Raw genomic sequence first — 13,646 nt, forward strand, 5'->3', positions numbered from 1 at the left:
TTGGCTCGGCATGACTTTTCTTGGTTAAAGTTTTCTGCAACCTTTGTTTTTCTGTCATATCTTTGTTACTATTCCCTTATATCTTACTGTAACTTCAATAAACATTGCCAGTGTACAAACAAAGTATGTACAGGGGCTGGGCCAATTATACCCAAGGTCAAGGTCACCAATGTGTTATACTTAGGTTATTTTTAAGGTTAAAGTTTTTTGGCAACCTTTGTTTTTCTGTCATATCTTTGTTACTATTGCTTATATCTTACTATAACTTCACATAAACATTGTCCAGTATACGAACAAAGTATGTGTTGGGACTGGGTCCATTATACCCAAGGTCAATGTCACCAAGGTGTTATAGTGACGTCTTTGGTTATTTTTAAGGTTAAAGTTTTTCGGCAACTTTTGTTTTTCTGTCATAGCTTTGTTATTATTGCTTATATCTTTACATAAACATTGTCTAGCATACAAAGTATGTACAGGGTGTTGGCCAATTATACCCAAGGTGAAGGTCACCAAGGTGTTATACTTAGGTTAAGGTCACAAACTTGTTATACTTGGAATTATTTTCATGTTAATTTTTTTAGAAAGCTTTATAGACATACCTTTGGACTTTAAAAATAGTGACCACTTTATCATCATCATCTGCATGTGTGGCAGCAATCCCATTAACTCTAATATGTGATTATGTGTTCTTGACAGAATTATGCACCTTGATGTATCTTCCTTTTAAAGTAGAGGTCTCCTATTGAGACATATATTCATTTTACTGTCAAATCGCCGAATAGTGGAGTGCGCTGTCTTACGGACAGCTCTTGTTGTTAAGACCCCTTAGAGAATTTCAAATTTGTTGTCGCAAATCTTCACTCTGATGTGTTGCACACAAGTCGCATCCATATAACCATGGTCAAGGTCACACTTTGGTCAAAGGTCAAAAGAGAGTTGATTCTAACACATTCTTTGTTTATTCTTTTACTATTTTTTATCAGAAAATCAAATTATTGATCGTCTGCATCACTTAAATTTTGTTTTTCTCAAAAACTGTCAAAGGTAACCATTTGAAACTTGGAAAACTTGTTCACTTTTACACATTTTATTCATTGCAATGCAGGTAACCCTGTGATTTGTTTTTATAGAGTTAATACCTCTTACTGTCTGTCAGTCTCCAATTTCTCAATACAATGTAACAAGGTATTTTTCTTCTTTACAGTGGTGACCTCATTCTGTTGACTAGGTGACTTTCAGTGATTTTTTTGTTGAGCTAGTGCCCCTTTTCGACCTTAAATTTTCATTTTTTTTTTCAATCCAATTACCCAATATCTTATCATAGGTATTGACATGATACTAGACATAATTTATTGTGATGACCCAATTTGTTAGACAAGAGGAGGTAACTCTATCAAGGATCATTTTCTAAGAATTATTGCCCTTTTTATACGTCCGTTTGAAAAATTGGACGTATTATGGGAAAGCCCCTGGCGGGCCGGCAGGTGACGTCCGGGGCATATCTTCTTCATGCATAGAGGAATTTTGATGAAACTTGGCACAGTTGCTCACCATCATGAGACGGAGTGTCATGCGCAAGAACCAGGTCACTAGGGCTGTTCAGTGTATGTGCATCCGTGCGTGCGTGTGTCCGGATTTGATTGTCCGGAATGTAACTTTGACATGCATGGAGTAATCTCGTTTATATTTGGCATGAATGTTAACCTCAGTGAGACGGAGTGTCATGCGCAAACCGCAGGTTCCTATCTCAAAGGTCAAGGTCACACTTAGAGGTCAAATGTTAAATTCAATAATGACTATCCGGAGCATTTCATCTTCATGCATGGATGAATTTTGATGAAACTTGGCACAATTGTTCACCATCATGAGACGGAGTGTCATGCGCAAGAACCAGGTCCCTAGGTCTAAGGTAAAGGTCACAGAGGTCAAAGGATACAAGAATGAAAACTTTGTTCGGAGCATTTCTTCTTCATGCATGGAGGGATTTTGATATTACTTGGCACAAATGTTAACCACCACGAGACGGAGTGTCATGCGCAAGAACCAGGTCCCTAGGTCTAAGGTCAAGGTCATACTTAGAGGCTAAAGTTCAGATACAAGAATAACTTTGTCCGAAGCATTTCTTCTTCATGCATAGAGGGATTTTGATGTAACTTGGCACAATTGTACACATCATGAGACGGAGTGTTATGCGCAGGTCCCTTCTTTAGAATAACTTCCCTTTGTTGTTACTATAAATAGCTTATATTGCAACTTTTTCATTACTAGTCGTAGGGGAAAATCGAGATCACTTTTCTGTAGTGCAACATGCATGATACATCTAATTCTGAGATGTATTTTGACCTGTCTCTACCTGGTAAGATTTTTGTGTGGACTTTGGATTTTTTTTTGGGGGGGGGGGATTTTTTTTTAAAGATTAACTTCCCTTAGTTGTTACTATAAATAACTTACATTGTAACATTTTTGTTATTGACCATATGGAAAAACCAAGACCACTTTTCTGTGGTACAGCATAGATGTTTTTTTCAATCAGTAACTTGAGAACCACTTTACCCAGAATGTTAAAACTTAATAGGATGATTGCACATGCAGAGTTTATGACCCCTATTTATTTTGGGGGTCACTGGACCTGAAAATGAGAAACAATTTCCATTTCATAACTTAAGAACCATTAGGCCCAGAATTTTGAAACTTAGTCGGATGATTGGACATGCCAAGTAGATGATCCCTTTTGCAGCCAACCATCATTGTCTCTTTGACTTTTGCTCCTGTCCCCTATTGACTTCTTGCCTATACGACGTACTATGCATTTGGGGAGACATACATTTTTCTTCAAAATCATCTTCTAGTCACCTTTGCCGAACTTGCAGCTCATGAAGTCCGTATTTACCTTGTTCCTGTGGGCATGTCATTGTATTAGATTTTGTTATCGTTAAACTACATAAGCTTTTTGTATTTAATTAAATTGAATTATCGTTATCGTTAAACTACATAATCGTTTTATAATTTTGGACTTGAATTATCGTTATTGTTAAACTACATAAGTTTTTTTGTATTTGATGGATTTAAATAATTGTTACGTATGCTTTAAACTATATTGTATTATCAAGGGGTGCGGTATTCCCATATACTGCTTAAGGGATTACTTTCGTTGTTTCTGAACTTTAACAAATATTTTAGTAAATTTTATAATTAGATCTTGAATTAAAATATGTAATTGAAATTTTGTTTTTTGCTTATTTATTTAAACATGAGCTGTCAAAGTAGATTGTATTTTGTGGTTTCACAACGTAACCAACAACGTTGTCACAATGGATACGACCCCACATTTTTACTTTGTCCAAAAACGTTGTATTGACCGCAACACAACTTTTATCCACAACGTTGTCGACGTTGACCGACTCCACATTTTTACGTTGCCCAAAAACGTTGTTTTAACGTTGTCAAAACGTACAGCACAACGTTGTAAAACATTGTTCAAGTTACTGTGTTCGGGCTCTGCTTCAATCAGCAAAGTTTTTCCCCTCTTGATTTTACCCGCCCTCTGCTTTGAGACAGGGGAATGTGGGGTTGGACGATTTCTTGATTGATTGAACACACCAATCTTCACCAAGCTAAAAAGTTGTTATGGCTTTTGACCCTGTATGGGGTGTAGTGGCATGTTTTCTTTACACCTAACCAGATCGTCAGCGTAGGGCAGTTTTAAACTCCTTTCGGTATTCAGACACGATCATTGATGAAAAGCAAAAAGATGTAGGGGATAAGACCCCCCCTTGTGGGAACCCATGACGCAACAAAAAATCCCTACTGCGGGCTTGTTCTAAACTGACTCTTGCTCTCCTGTTGTGAGGTATGACTTAATTATGCATGTGACCCCCTACCGGCCTCATCACTTGCGGGGAGTCCATCATCAGACTTTGTCAAACGCCCTCTGCAATCAATCCAGCGTAAGACGATTTTTTGCTTTGGAAGGCGTCCTCTTCTCTTGCGTAGTAATGGTCTGGTCGTCAGTGGAGCGGAATTGTCTGAAGCCAAAGTTGTTGGGGGTTGCAAATAGGTTGTTAGTCTCAGTACCATTTCAGGCGTGCATTCAAACCCCTCTCCAACACAGCTTTTTGGGCTGTTTGGGGCGGTAGCTTGCAGCCTTCTTTGGTCCTTCCCTTTTTGTGGAGGGGGTATACTGCCTTTTTCCCCTATCTGTGGAAGCAGTCCTTGTACCCAGCTGTATTTGAAAATTTTCCCTGGGATTTTGGGAAATTGGGTGCCTAGAGGGGTCAGCATTTCTTTTGTGACCCATCGGTCCAGGAGATTCTTTGTTTCAATCCCTAAGAGCTGCTGGGGGCTATGCAGTTTAAGACCCGCTTAGCTTTGGGTCACTTGGTTGTCCGCCTTTCCCTTTTTTTCTTTTCGGGTTCCCTTTGCCTTTCCCCTGTTGTTGGGGATTTGGAAACTCTTTGTAGTTAAAAGGGAAAAATGTTTTCCGCTTTTTTACCCCCCAAATTTTCCCCATTCTTTCCAAAGTTACTGAGCCTCTACCTTTTTTTCATCGTTACGCTCGTCAATCCCCCCAAGCTTTTGGCAATTCCCTAGGTTGAGCGGGCTTTTTTGTTTCCCCACTTTCCTCGGTTCCCCCTTTTGTGCTGAGGAAGGGCCAGGTTGCTGTAGAGAGAGGTTATTTCTTTTGAGGTTTGTTTTCTGCTTCCCCCCTGGTTCTGATAACTTTGCCTGTAGATTCTCCAAAACTCATATCCAGTAATGGCTTATTCCTTTTTTGGGCCCCCTTGGAAGGGCGCTGTAACAGCCAAAAAGTTTCTGGCGTTGAAGTTTTTGAAAACCCCAGTTGACGTCTTATTCCACTCTGATGTCTTTACAGAGTCTCACTCAGATTTTGGGTTTTAAAAGGGTCCCCTTGCCTTCTTGTGTTCCTTGGGGATGTTGGGTGAAGTAGAGGCTATACGGTCCATAGAAATTTGGACGGGGCGAGGGGCGACCCCCTGTTGTTCATTGATTTCCCCGCTTGAAGTCCATGTTGTCATCAGTAAAAAAAGGGCAAGATCAGCTTCTGGGTAAAAATTGGGGGGATCACGGCTTGTTGATGAGGTTTAGTGTTATCATCTTGCCAGTTTCCACTTCCTCTCCAGTTTTTCCAGGTGGTCAATCCCCACTTTGTGAGGCTGTCAAAAGTCTCCCACAATGGGAACCTGGGTTTTCAGTTGTAACTTTGTCAAGGGACAGAACTTTGTCACTTTGGGGATATTGTTCACAAGTTTCAAACTGAAATCGTTCTTTTGGGCTCAGAATTGGAACCGGATACCCTATGCGTGTTGGTTGGACACGTGATATTTTCCTGGCCAAAGTCATGATGCCTCCCTTTTTGTCTGCCCCAATTCTGTCCAGCGGAAACCTGGTTCCTTGACTTTGAAGGGTTTTTTTGGGTGTAGGTGATTTCCCGAATGCAAAAAAACATTATGTCTTTCTCTGGGGATTGCTCAATTCAGCATTCCAAAGGTCAGCCCGAAAGGTTGATGGGATTGGTTCTTTCTTTGGTTGTTCCTCCCCCTTTTCATGTTGTGGATTGAAGGAGGGCCCCGAGTAGTGTGGGTGGCTCTGTCGAGGCTCAGAGCCGGCACTGAATCCCCCTGGAGGGACCCAGAGATTTAGCACCCCGTTTTGAATATCGGATGGTGTGTAGACTAGGTTTGCATGGGGGCTATGGTTTGTTTTAAGAAGTGCCCAAAGGCCCCGCACCTCTGTCTTCAACTCTCTGGTTTCTTTCGGGGTTACCTCACCCCTTTGTTCCGAGTTAAAACCCTTCCTGGGAACACAGGAGCATTTGTCCCATGTGGGGGGTTTTTAAGGGCCCGGGGTTCCACACACCCGTGGGCCCGGCATGCCCCATGTTGGAGGCGACCTCCTCCGAGTCCCCTGCAGTTCTGCCCAGGCCGCAAGGTGCTCAGTTACCCTGTTGGGGGCCCAACCAGAGGGGACTGAAAAGGGCTTGTCTGCAGAAGGTTTTGTACTGGGAGGGGGACTTAGCACCGGGTCCTTTTTTACCAGAAGGTAGTCAGCGGTGGAGGTGAAAGGGGAAGGTGACAAACACACAACACACAGACTCACACTTGACCATCAGCAGACCAATTGCCAACTCTTAAATCACTAAAAGGCATTTTTGAGTCGCTCACTGCTAAACCCCGGCTACCCTATGAGAAGGGGTATTATCAGCATGCTGTGACCCAAAAAAACAGAAAAAAAAAATGTTAAACCCTTTGTCTGAAAATTGTTTTGTAACAAGCGTTGGGGTTTTTTTATTACTTTAAAAAATTCCATTTATAAGCAGCAAACAAACTTTAAATACATTAATATTTTTGTACTAAGGAAAATCATAAAACCAAATGAATGCAAACAATGCAGAAATCAGCATGTCAGCTTTTTTTTTAAAAGATTGTCTAGGGTTGGACTTCCCTTTTTTTTCCCTGTATTTTGGGTTATTTTTATCTTTTATTTTTTTGCAAAGAAATATCAAAAAAATACTGAATCGTGTTCATCTAACACTTCAATCTACTTTGTAAATTGTTCCAGATACCGGCTTTCGCTCGATAGTTCACTTTTTTTTTCCAAAAAGTAAAAAAAGTAACACAAAAAAAATATAGGTTCCCTGTCGATTCAATTATTGTAAAAAAAATCTTGATAAAAAATGAACAATGCAACAAAATGCCAATGAGTTTTGTATTTGAAATAAATTTCAAAAAAAAAAAAGAATTAAATTTATTTAAAAAAAAAAAAGATATAAAAAGGATAAATTATGCAATCCACTTGTACTGTTATTTCGCCTGAAGAAACAGTTTGTTTCTTTACATGTAAAATGATGTAATCAGTTACCAAAACACAGTAGAAGGAATTGTTTTTTGAAATTTTTCATTTACTTTTGTTTCTCATAATGGTCAACAAATGTGTGGAAAACATATACCATGTTCTTCCTGTCCAAAATTTTTAAAGAACAGAACTTGTCAAAACAAAATTAAAATATCAGATTTGTTTACTCTATTTGTGTCAGTTCATTTGGTATTTTTGGTTATGAACGTTTCCAAAGAAATTGTAAGAAAGTGGCTAGGGGCCCGGTAACAAATATATATGTAATATTACGTACTGTATTTCTAATGTATAAGGTAATTGCTGGGGAAAGTTTAATATGAGCCTCGCCATGAGAAATCCAACATAGTGGCTGTGCGACCAGCATGGATCCAGACAAGCCTGCGCATCCACGCATTTTGGTCAGGATCCATGTTGTTCGCTTTCAAAGCCTATTGCAATTAGAGAACCGTTAGCGAACAGCATTGGATCCTGGTCAGACTGCGCAGATGCACAGGCTGGTTGGATCCATGCTGGTCGAAAAACGCACTATGTTGGTTTTCTCATGGCGCGGCTAAATTATTAGTTATCATAAATTTGGCATTTTTTGAAAATATTTTATTTATAATTAATCTCGCACGGGTTCGATGCATATCATTGAATATGAAATTTTAACAGCGATTTCCAGTAGTATGTTATTATTTACTCATGCAGTAAAACAATTCAACAATTCATGACTTGATTACTAAAGAAAACGTTCAGATAAATATTTGAACTCGTCAGTCCTGAGAAAAAAAAGAATTACGGCGTAAAAATTTGCTCGGGATTGAAGAATTATAAATCTGTAAGATTCTACTTGTTAAAGACTAAAGTTATTTCCTTTTCACATACATGTATTTAAATTGATGAGGAAAAATACGAGAGCAAACATTTGAAATCATCCCCTGTTTTAAAGATAAAATTAGTACCCTCTACAACTAGCACCAGATTCTATTAACCAAATACTCCCAGAAACCCAAAGTATTAGAGTAAGTAACCTGGTAACCAAAAAGAATATAATGGGTTGTAAATGGACACTTGTGCACTGACACTAGAAACCCAAAAAGCAATATAGTAAGTAACCCCAGTAACCGAATGCATATAGTAGGTTACAAAGGACACAGTTGTGCAGCGGGCACATTTTGGGGCATATTTGGATTCTAAGGTTGGGTTTACTGATCCATACCCTAGACACTTCTGTTGATTTTTTTTTGGTAATTTTCTCCTCTACTGGAAATTTTTTCACTTGTCTCACCCGATCAAAATTTTTTTTCCCCCGAGCTAAACAATACCCCGAGAGTCTGTAAGTAAACTAATTTTGACCACTGTGGTTTCTTGCACCATTGTTGCAATATATCCGGTTAATGGTACAGTTACCTGTATTCATGTTGTCCAACTAATAAAAAAATCTGGTATTCAGCCATCACTTCTGCACATGATGAATATGCCGGTTACTTGACTGACACATCATACAGCCAACTCTTAATTAAATTGATTTTCCTCCGGAATTGAACATCATAAAAAATATTTCCGCTTTTTTCAAAATCTATTTGCTTCCCTTGTTAAATATGACTGAAGTCTATACAAAAGAAAAATTAACACAGAAATGTCAAAAGTTCCCGATAAACCCAAACCGACTCCAGACACTCCTTTAAATTTAAAGCGCTATTGGTAACAAAAGGAGCATGTTTCCCCTTCTTACTGGGTATTCAGAGTCCGATCTGTTCTGTAGCTTTCCTGCGGCGCTTCCCTTATTTTGTCGCAGACGAATAACATATTGCGGCAAACAGCGCGTGCGCTATATTTTTTAACTTCAATTCGAGAGTACAAATTGGTCCTAAGTCAAACTTAGGACTAAGTCTGTGACTAAAGATAAGATTGTTTATTGAAATGTTCTTAAGTGCAATTCTATTCCATCCTAATTTTGGTCCTAGGTCCTAGGACTTAGGACTAACTTAAGATTCTCCATGAAACGCGGACCTGGTTCCTGTTACTTTAACTTTTATCAAGTGATTCAAAAATCAATAGGGGTCATCTATTCAACATGTCCAATCATCCTATGAAGTTTCAACATATGGGTCAAGTGGTTTTCAAGTTATTGATCAGAAACGAAAATTTCCATGTTCAGACCCCTGTGACATTGACTGGTGATTTTTTTTCAATTTTTTTTTTCAAATGAGATCTCATCTTGGTAAAAGCAGGCTATGAATATATTATACTTAAATTACGTAGAAAAGACACTTCAGAATAGTTCTTAAACTAAAAGCAACCACAAAAGAATATTTACAATGACAAGTAGACACCGTCGTTTATATGACTGAAACATTGTTGACGAAGACGTTAAACCCGAACACACACACACACACATTAAATATTTCATTCAATTTTAAAACAAACAAAATTACTAATACTGTCTCCCATATCAGCACTCATCATGATCTTCAGGTTGCGTTCGGTCATTTTTCAGCTGTAGATTAATACAATATGCCTCATAATCATGACAACATGTATGTTTTGGTGTTGCTATATTTTCTAGCCCTTTGGGATCATGGAGTCCATTCAAGATATGTGTAATAGAGTTCCGGTGCTAGGGGTCGTAACAGGTGTTGCACAATTCATTACCTCTCATGAACAGACTCAAACAAACCGAGTCTGCTATTATTCTTCTTGGTTGCATTCTATGCTTCCAAAGGATCTTTTTACGAGTTTTATTGTTAGAAATGCAAGATTGAAAATTGAAATTTTTCTAACTTAGTTTGAATTGCCTCTAATGATTTCATTGCAGTCTTCCGAATCCCGCTATTGAATAATTATCCGAGAAGAAATCGTACGCCAGTAGGTGAATATTTGGGGACGAAAACACCGCAAATCTATCGGCGATTAAAATGCGAACTTGTTAAAAATAATGTTACTTTCGAATTTATTATACTCTTTAATGATATGTCAGTCACAAACACCAGCTTGAATGTAATATTAAATCAAACTGAAGTGCATACGTTCGTATCTTCGGGAAACGGGTACGAATTTTTCGCCCACTCCGTTAGGGCTGCAAGTATTTTCCTAAGTCGTACAAAATAAAAGCTATTTACGTAAATATTATGAAAGGGTCGTATCTTTCTCTAATAAAAATAGATAAGATAACACATCTTCTGTTGATTTCATGCAATATATTTTTCCATAAACCCATTTCTATGCTACAAAGATCGACGGATACACGGGTGCAATTTTATCCGAAATAGAACGCACGCCGGGCTAATTAGATGCTTTCTGAACATTTGGTCATGTGATCAAAGCAAGCATGCTCATTTTCATACGCGTTGTTTTTGTTATAAGATATTATATAGATTACGACATATATGTACTTAAGCAATGCATTTCTTTGATAAAGTTGAATCTAGAAGCTTTCTGAAAGTTAAACAGGGCTTGAATTACGTAAAAATTTTTGGAAGACTTGGAACTACTTGTCTTCGGTTTCGGAAAAAGCGTTTTGACTGTAAATTTGGGTTTGGTAATCTGTGGTCACGCTTCGCTGCCCACAAAAACTGAATATGTTATTGCAAATAACAGAATTTTTTAAATTTAAAAGGGTTTTGTCATATATATAATATACAGTTAACAAAACTTCAAATCGTTTAGCTTCTATTTTCGCTGTCTTTCTGTCCGCAGTTTCTGTTCAGGAATAATTAGAATATAGACATCTTCCGCTCAACTGATAATTGATATAATTATACATATTTATATATTACATACATTTATGTATTATAATACTAATTTCTGCCTTGTTCGTTAAACTCCTACATTTTATGATTTAATGCGTTTATCAAGCTATTTAAGTGCAGTCATCAGGTCGATTTACTGCAATCATCAAGACGATTTAGGGCGTTTATCAGGACGATTTAGTGCGTTTATCAAGATGATTTACTGCAATCGGCAAGACGATTTTGTGCGTTTATCAAGATGATTTACTGCAATCGTCAAGACGATTTAGTGCGTTTATCAATACGATTTACTGCAATCATCAAGACATTTCAGTGCAGTCATCCAATCAATTTAGTGCAATCATTAAGACAATAAAGTGACTTCATCAAGACGATTTATTGCGTTTATCAAGACGATTTAGTGCAATCATCAAGCAAGTGCGTTTATCAAAATGATCTAATGGGTTTACCAAGACATTTCAGTGCATTCATCAAATCGATTTACTGCAATCATCAAGAAAATTAGGTGCGTTCATAGAGACGATTTATTGCGTTTATCAAGACGAATTAGTGCAATCTCAGGGCAAGTGCGTTTATCAAGATGATCTAATGGGTTTATCAAGACATTTCAGTGCATTCATCAAATCGATCTACTGCAATCATCAAGACGATTTAGTGCCTTTATCAAGACATTTAAATGCATTTATCAAGACAATTTAGTGCAATCATCAATTTGTAAAATATAGAGAAATATTTGATATGGTATAAAACTGAGAGATATATAGATGTATTCTCAACGTATCTCGCAGTCACGGCCAAATAGAACACTTTTGTAAAACATCTGAATTTTGTAAGTGTAATTATTTTGATCATGTATAAATTAACGACCTTACAAGGATATCCACTTTAAATTGAAAGAGATGTAACTTCCCCCCTTCCTTCCGTTTCGGTTTTACTATTGTGTATTGTTAAGTAATAAAAAGCAGGATGCATTTGAAGTCCATCACCAAAACCGTTTGAAATGGCGGAAAGTAGAAAATTGAATGCAGCTAAAACCAGCTCCGGCGATTCTGTTCCTGGGCGCAAAGAACAAATATTATGTCAGCCATGTTCAAAAAAGGATTTACAAATAACGGCTGATGTGTATTGTTCAGAGTGTGACGAATTTCAGTGCAATGAATGTTCAAAGGCACATACAGTTTATGCGTTTATGAACAATCACAAGTTAGTGAATACGACAGAAATGAAATTAATATCATCTTCTTTTGATATGAAAGGAATGGACAATTGTGCACAGCACGGTGAATTGTTGAATTTTTTCTGTGAAGACGAGAACCAGCTTTGTTGCAGCACATGTGCTATAGCGGATCACCGGAAATGCCATAGCGTCGTAGAAGTACAGAAGATTGTCGGGAAGTCGCGTCCTGCTGGTTCCCAGTTAAAAAGAAAACTGGAAGAAGTAAAATCAAAGGCGGAGATGATTGTAAAACACACTTTTTCATCGAAAGAACAAGTCAGTAAAGATGTCAAAGCAATATTTGTAGAAATTAAAAGAATGAGAGGTGAAATGAATAAAATGTTCGACGACTTGGAAGTTTACGTTACCAGGGAAACTGACGTATTTCAGGCTGCAGTAACTAATAAACTGGCAAAGAAACGATTCAGTAGTGAGAAACATATCGCCGATGCTGCAAAGTCACTGGAAATTGTTGATACAGCTTTGCAGAATGGGACGCCATCACAGCAGTTTATAGTAGAAGAGACATTGAAGAAACAGGCCAATGAACTTTGCAGGGACGTGGACAATGAACGTCAAAATTTACAGACTGCTACCGTTTCCTTTAGATTTGATGAAATGTTAAAGTTTCCACCATTTCCTATTTCTGCATACGTTCCAGGAAAGCTCACATTAAAATACACCCTGTCTGAAGCAAAGAAATCTGTCGCACCTGTAGATCCGATCGTGAAATTAACGAAAATTACTTCAATTAAGTTGAAGAAGACTGGAGATGATGTCAAGGAACCGTTCTACACAGGACTGGATTTCCTGCCGGATGGTAGACTGGTTACCGTGGATAATCAGAACAAGAAATGTTTGATTTACAATGAGAAGCCTCAGAAAATAGGATCATTTCAGTTATCGTATCAGCCTCAGAGTATTGTTGCTATATCTAAGGAGGAAGTGGCGATAACAAGTGGTGATTGCTACACGATAGACTTTCTACGTGTCAGTAAATCAAATGAAATAACTTTGATCAGGACATGTAAAGTTAAGACACGGTATGAATCTATATGTCTAAAAGATGAGAGAAATTTTGTTATAGGAACTGTTGATGAAACAACACCTGTTCGTATTGTATCAATGTCAGGAGAAGAGAAATATTTCAGCGTCAGCTTTCCCAATAAGAAATATTCTTTACGCGATAGTGCATGCAGCTATATAAGGAATACTGAGAAGATGATACTGACCGATAGGTACGAGCATACTATTTATATATATGACGTCGCGACCAACACCAGAGTCGATGTCAAGGACGACCAGATCAAGGAACCACGTGGTGTAGCAGTAGGTCCATCCGACTGTATCCTGGTTTGCAGTAAAGATACGCATTCAGTTGTACAGATTTCTCAAACAGGCCGGATCTTGTCATCGTTTAAGATCGATATGGTATATCCATTCAGAGTCTGTGTTTCAAAGGATCAATCTATTCTTGCTGTCACAAATAGCTGTAAGGGAAAAATGAAGTTGCAGTTGTTCAAACTTACAGATTCTGGGTGATTTTATTATTGTTATCATTTAGTAACAAAGCTACTGTTTATCTGAATGACGTTGACTGTTTAAAGATATATATAATTGACCAAAATTCAAATTGCCAGATATGAGCAATTACTTTATAGTATCTCTGTAAACATATAATTAACAAATTTATGTGTATAAAAAATATTTGTGTAAGGTTTAAAACAGTGCACACCTAATGGATAATTTTGTAGCTAAGCACAGTTTAGGGACGTTCTGCACGGTTGGATCGAACTTTTTTCTACACTGTAGAATTTGATTAA

The 13,646-nt window shown here is 37.8% G+C and overlaps 1 protein-coding gene across 1 annotated transcript; it reads left to right on the plus strand.

Moving 5' to 3' along the window:
- Positions 1-11,607: 11,607 nt before the first annotated feature.
- Positions 11,608-13,365, plus strand: LOC123556085 (uncharacterized). The gene has a single exon (XM_045346681.2). The coding sequence runs from the start codon at positions 11,608-11,610 to the stop codon at positions 13,363-13,365; it is 1,758 nt and encodes a 585-aa protein (XP_045202616.2).
- The last annotated feature ends 281 nt before the right edge of the window (positions 13,366-13,646 follow it).

The sequence above is a fragment of the Mercenaria mercenaria genome, chromosome 7 (assembly GCF_021730395.1).
Source record: "Mercenaria mercenaria strain notata chromosome 7, MADL_Memer_1, whole genome shotgun sequence".
Classification (NCBI taxonomy): domain Eukaryota; kingdom Metazoa; phylum Mollusca; class Bivalvia; order Venerida; family Veneridae; genus Mercenaria; species Mercenaria mercenaria.